Source organism: Sander lucioperca, chromosome 2 (genome assembly GCF_008315115.2).
Source record: "Sander lucioperca isolate FBNREF2018 chromosome 2, SLUC_FBN_1.2, whole genome shotgun sequence".
In the NCBI taxonomy this organism is placed as follows: Eukaryota; Metazoa; Chordata; class Actinopteri; order Perciformes; family Percidae; genus Sander; species Sander lucioperca.
In genome coordinates, this window is record NC_050174.1 from 31,118,527 (window position 1) to 31,125,189 (window position 6,663).

At 44.8% G+C, this 6,663-nt stretch overlaps 1 protein-coding gene across 2 annotated transcripts in view; it reads right to left on the reverse strand.

The window, feature by feature from the left end:
* Positions 1-6,663, reverse strand: part of znrf3 (zinc and ring finger 3) — a 74,936-nt gene that overhangs the window by 32,033 nt on the left and 36,240 nt on the right. For both annotated transcript variants that reach the window (XM_035996331.1, XM_031305331.2), the window contains exon 2: positions 2,608-2,730. In XM_035996331.1, the coding sequence (XP_035852224.1) occupies positions 2,608-2,730 (123 nt within the window). The remainder of the gene's footprint in view (positions 1-2,607; positions 2,731-6,663) is intronic.

Sequence of the window (6,663 nt, forward strand, 5' to 3'; positions counted from 1 at the left end):
GACGAGACCCCAACACTGTTGGTGGCAAAGTGGCAGCAAAGTGGAGTGGGTTCAGTCAGGGGACAGTCAGGAAGGGGGGAAGGGGGCATGGGCTGACGAGCATGAGGCCAGACCAGGCGGGGTGAGTGTGTAAGAGTGGGCATAGTATCCGGACTGGGGCTGGGCATAGTGGCCTGGCTGGCTGGGCAGAGTAAGCAGACTGGCAGGGGGTAAACACTGCCCTGTCTGGCCTGGCAAAAGCGGCGGTGCCAACGCAAAGCACCCAGCTGTGTTCAAGCCCCGAGGCAAGGGTCTGTCAAGATGCAACAATGGGCTTTCCCTCCTCTAATTATAGTCCTGGCTGAATAAACACAGAGGAAACTAGAGTGGTCTAGAGGTTAGGACGACTGGCTGGAGCCCAAAAGGTCAAGGTTCCTGCTATCCTCACTACAGCATCCCTTAGCAAAACAGTAAACCCAGAATTTATCCCAGGTCATTATCACAGTGCTTTGGCTGGTTCCAATGAGCGGAAGGTGTGGGTTTGTAGTTCCCGGGTGTCCTCGTGGCTCCTTTGGCTAAGGCACATGCCATGTAGCCGTCCACTCCCATCTTTCCAATCTTTATGAATGTCCAATAAAACGATAATCTCATCAGCAACAACTAAACAAAACTGACAACCTGCTTCTCAATCTCAGCTTTCCTTACTTAGTATCCCATCAGAGGTATGTGCTGGTGTTGTAGCTAGACACTAGTGATCAGGTTACTTAAATGAGTACTCCACCAATTTAGCTGTGCACTCCTATAACATTGTCAGACTTAACACGGACAGTTATAAAAACAAATCAATCAAAATCCTTGCAGCAGAACCAAAGATATTGTCTTTTTTATTCCACGCATTCTTCTTCCTGGTGCCTACATTACCCGCAATGTGCTTGCAACAAACTTTGATGTGTAAAATTAGTGGAGTTCCCCTTTAAATGTTCACTACCTACTATTAAAAATAACATGGGCGCCTGGGTAGCTCACCTGGTAGAGCCCATATACAGCGGCTCAGTCCTCGACTCAGCGGCCGCGGGTTTGGTTCCGGTAAAAAAATAACATAGCTCTTATATTACAGACTGAACCCATGTCACTCTTACTGTCCTACAGTATCCATTTCCATGACAAATATAGTAGTGGTAAATGGTAAACAACAAGTTAAACCAGTTATAATTTTTTGGTTTCCCTCTGGAAACTTCTCCTTAAAACACTGACCTTAATGAAGACCATTTACTAGTAAGTGAAGCCACCTGTAACAATGATGTATTCTTAACTACAATCAAAGAGGCGTTTGAGTGCTGAGCATTAGGTCAGTTTTCAGGTCTCAGCATAAGTATGCATCAGCTAGGCAGCAGCAACCATCACCAAGGGAAGCGCACCATTAGCAGGTCTATACGGTACAAGCGCTCCTTAAATTATGAATGGCTGCTCTCTTTCTGTCACCGGGCATGCACAGGATAAATGAGACTATAGCCACCCCCCCAATCCTCCGGGGGATGTTGGTACATTCCATTAAGAGGAACACTTAATTAAAGCATGATAAAATACCACTCCGAGACTCCAGAGGGGTCTGGGAGCACTGGAGGAGGGAGGGAGGATGGGGACAGAGGGGTGGTGAGAGACAAGGGAGGGATTCAGTTCACCCTCATTCTCCCAGCGATGGGAAGTAAGAAACAACACAAAACTAAATCATCCTTCTGTGAATTGTCTCTGTAACTACAAAAGATCAAAGACACATCCTTAAAAGGGTTTAATGAAGTACTAGGGAAAGATTTTACTTTAACTTCAGTGTAGCAAAAGGTTAGCAAACTGTCTATATACACAAATCACCACGCTGTCTGCATGTTTCTGCTCGTCGCTCATGGAGCCAAAACATCTCATGCCCAAACATTTAATACATAGCATTGTTGTGTATGCTGAACTGCACCCTTAAGATTTGTGTTTACAGCCAAATAGTAATCCAATTATTCAGAGTATTCATGGGAAAACTGGCTGGAGCTGTAAAGATTTAAAAAAAAAAAAAAATGGACCCTGTATTTGTAGACTAAAATGGCAAATCTTCCAACATGCTACGAATGAAGCAGTATCCTTCATCTTAAATCATAGCACAACTTACCACAAATATTGTCTCAACTTAAGCAATTCTTCATAGTCCTAACTGCAGTATGTTTATAACGAAGCTGAGATGGTTTTTAATTTCAATGCATGACCCGTCTCACTGACAGGGGGACCCGGATGAGAATACTTATTTGGGTGAATGCAAAGTAGAGGGTGACAATTTTTCGGGACTCCTGCAGGAGTCCCGCGGTACGGGGGAGTCAATTTCACTGTTGGTAACGTGATAGGGACGGAATAGAGCATAGAAATCAATGGGAGCGGGCGGGACGGAGCCGGAGATTAAATAAAAAAATGACGTATAAGTATTTTCGTGGGCTCGGGATGGGATCGACAATTGATTGCTTAGCATAGTGTGGTGCATGTTTTTCTCTGACCCTTGTAAAATGTTTTAAGCCGTTTTTCCATCTGTATTGTGTAGTTTTGCAAATATTACTTCCTGAACATCAGTAGCAAATAAAACCAGTTCTTTACCTTTCCCAGCACGGTGAGACAACTGGGGTCCAGCTCAGGTTGCTCCAGCTTCACCACTCCAACCCAGCCATACTCATATAGGTCCTCCTCATCATTATTATTACATAGTCCCAAAGGATGCATCTGGAAAGAAGACAAAAGTGATAGATGAGTATTTATATCTAAAAAGGTACTAAGTTACATCGCTGATGCAACAAAAACTGGCTAAAGGTTTTGAAAAGACATTTAAACAGCATTTTGGGTCTCAAGTTCTTAATGCAGAGCAACAAAAACAATCAATGTGCAGTGTTTCAAGAGAACATGAAAAGCTGCCCCACACGATGCATCAACTTAGAGGGTCCTGGCATCCGCAGCTTATAGATTTGCTCCCCCTCGTTTGAGGGAGTGCAACAATTTATAATCCACTTGTCACCTATTTTCCATAATGAAACATAAGAGCTTAAGAGCATTAGACGTCTGAAGTATTCGCTGTGTGCGGCAAAATCATGCAGGATCTAAACATACTGTACAGCGTTCCAGACCTCTCAAAGAATAGCAGCAGATAAGCAAAACTGGGATTTATGTACTTTCATGGATCTGCTGATGTGGCAGATTTTCGAAAGGTCCGTTAAGTCTACTTCTACTCTTACTGCTGCAAATGATTAAATTTGCTGCCATTTCTATTGTGTTTGGACATACATGAACAATGACTGGATGTATTTTATGTTGTCTTATTAAATTGCTGACGTTTCCCCACCAACGCACACACAGTCTGATTAGTGTCTGTCTGTATATCTTGCTTTGTCCTCTCATTACACTTAAGGCCGCTAAATTGGCCCAGTTCTCTTTGCCAAAAAGCTCTACAGAGCAAGTGCCTAGAGAAGATTAAAGCTAAAGGATGGCAGCCATCACAAACACAGTGACTCACTCACTGGGCCTAAAAAAGAAAAAGGTGGCAGCTTCCCTAATTGCAAACCAACAGAAGTATCCATCTCAAAGCCCTTCCGCTGGGTTACTTGAGTTGTCTTGACGGTCTTGGTAAGATTGTAAAGAAGGTGGTTGAGAGAAGCTAAAGTGACACAGAATGAGAATTTAAATAACAGCCAAATCTGTATTTCCCATTTTGACATCAAGAGACTGTTATCTAATCATCAATCTTGCGTATGTGCTAGTATGCAGTCCCATGAGGCGTCCGTATCATGAGGGAAGTAAACAGATAACGCTGACAATCACTGCAGGCCATCACTTGAACTGAACAGTGCAATAAAAAGGCATGAAACATACAAACACAAACCAAAAACAAAATGAAAACAAGTAGAGAACTACAGCTGTCGGCCATTCACTAGGATGAAATAATGATCTGATCCACTAAGGTTGGATTAAAACTGTAACCATGTGGAGTCCCAAAATCCTGGATCCATTCCCACCCCACCCTGGCAACAGTGCAAAGCTCCTGTATTAGCATTAGAACTGGGCCAAACTGACCTGCAGGCCACTTATCCTATTAACCCAATGACCACTGCACCACAATTTGCCAGCACTGTGGCGTCGAGCCTTGGGCCACTGCTGATGACCCGAGATACCCTTCTCCCTCTGCTGACCCCTGACCTTTGAACCCCACTTCATCACATTGGGAGCAGGTTAGTCGTGCAACAAGCCAATTGAAGAGAGATTCAGAAGGCGCCTTGTCACTTCAGTGCCACAAGGCAGAGGGGTCAAGCCCCTGACCTGAAGGGTTTTTGGGGAGGACTTAGCTATGAGTAAGGGGGTGAAATGCAAATCAGGTGGACTATGGAAGAGTCATAGAGAAGGAATGTGGACAACGTGTGCCATTATTGAGCTCCACAGTGTAGCATTTTTCTGCCTTATGGATGAAATCTTTAATAGTAAAGAGACAGGCACTTCCCACATACACTGTCTTTTAGATTCTGAATTGCACTTTTGAAGAAAAGAGTGCTAACTTGAATCCTCATACAGGGACCATGACAAACGTGAAAGATTCAATTTTCAATCACAGCCCTTGGCCTTCGACACAAAATGGATCATTCTCTGATCCTTTCAACTGAGTAAGGAAACCAAAAAGGGGTCAACATGAAGCAAGGCAAAACACTTTTTTCACAAACCCACAGGATGCAGTCATCTTGTCCGCCTGCATTTCACAGATTCACTTCGCATTTTCTCAAAGCTGCTTTTTCTATTGTAAACATAGGTGAGCAGGAAGCCGCTGTGCTCTGGATGACTGTTTGGAAGATCGATATTAGCCTCAGGCTGGCAGGAGCAGCGAGGCAGTACAGGTATCCATTACATACACATTTGCACGCTCTGATATTATCAACCTAAATTATCAACCTTCGGTGGACAACAAATTGAAGAAAAAAAGACAAAGATAAAAGAGCATTACCTAGTCAGGTTGCCATTCAACCTGCATATCCCATGTTCCATTCCATGTGAGATACCCTATGAGCATGCTGTTGGGGAGGAAGCAGTGAGTCATAGTAGGAGGGGATCTAAAGAGGGGACCAATCTGTCTCTGTGTCTCAGTCAATCCAAACGGAGAACCAGGAAGTGCAGCGCTGCTTGGTTTGTGATTATGACCTCTCTCTCCTGCTTGTCTAACAGCCTGGATGGCAGCGGGGAGCCCCCCCTGCGCCCCTGGGTCCTGAACACTGGGCCATTGTGCGGGGGCTCTTGCACTCAGAATGGGACAGTGTTGTTGTTGTGGACCATGTTGTTATTTTAGAGGCTGGGCATTGCACCATTATCTCCACCACAGGGATTTTTCTTTTTTGTCAGATGTTGACGTAGGCGTTGATGGATGTGGGGATAGGGAGCAGGGGGAAAAGGAGCTTGGTTTGGATGAGAGATGGTGATCTGGTGAAGTGGGTCACAGCTACTGGCCGTGCACACAAAAGAGTATCGAGCACACATGCAAACGTGCCCACACACACACACACACACACACACACACACACACACACACACACAATGACAGAGACTGTCCTCTCCTGTGTTCCAACTGCTAGCTTTCCCTGCTAGGCCCCAAATCACACAAGCTCAGCCCACTGGAAACACCCCATTGCTCCACTTTGCTTGGCTCCTCTGTACCCAGGGTTCTGGGTGAAGGGCATCTGGCACCCCTGAAGTGCCACAAGGGGGCAGCTCTTGTTCTGCCCTGCCTGTCCTGCCCCTGGGGGAGGCAGCCTTTCACATGAATATCCAGTTACAGAGGCCACACTCTCAATGAAATCCTGGCGGGGATTTGAACTCCACCTGTCACTCAAGCTGGTCACACCCCCTGCCAACCCCCACCCCTTTCTGCAAAACCACCTGTAGACAAAGTTCTTGCTCACATGGGATGCTTGTTTAATATGATACCATCTTCTCAGTACTATATTTGTTTGCATGTTAGGTTTACATGGCACTTTGATTAATTTTTTGTTAACATATTGTATACACTTTCATATGAATACTAAAAGTGACTGTAAAGCACATTGTAACTTTTTAAAAACTTGACTTGGCAGAAAAAAAACAATAACATTAAGTTTTGGTTTAGCTTAGAGAAAAACCATAAAATCACAAAACCTTTTAACTCAGTCACTGCCAGTCCTTTATGGTCGTCTCCTTCACAAACAAGCGACCTGATAACAGTTGGTAATGGGATCAAAACAGGGCCCTACTTCTAAAAACTCCCACCACCCCCGCTTCCCTCCCCCTGTTCTCAAAGGAAATCAAAATGCAAGTCACACCATCCAACGCCATTCTTCTCCGTCTGTCTGTGACACAATTCACTGAGCCTTTGATCATACAACCACTTCGTCTGCCCCCCTCTCCCCATGCAGCACACCCCTTTCCTCTCTTTTCCCTTGAATTATTGGTGGCCCTGGTTACAGACCACCATTACCCTCTCATCCCTCCAAAACACTCACCGTCCCCGGCTCTCACCATGTTATATAGCCCTTGCATGAAAGAGCTTGTCTTTTTATTTTTGCATAGCTGTGTATATGTGTGCGCTCTACAAATCCTATCCTCACTCGCACTTCCACGTGAAAAGTAGTAATGGTCGACATAAAAAGTCAT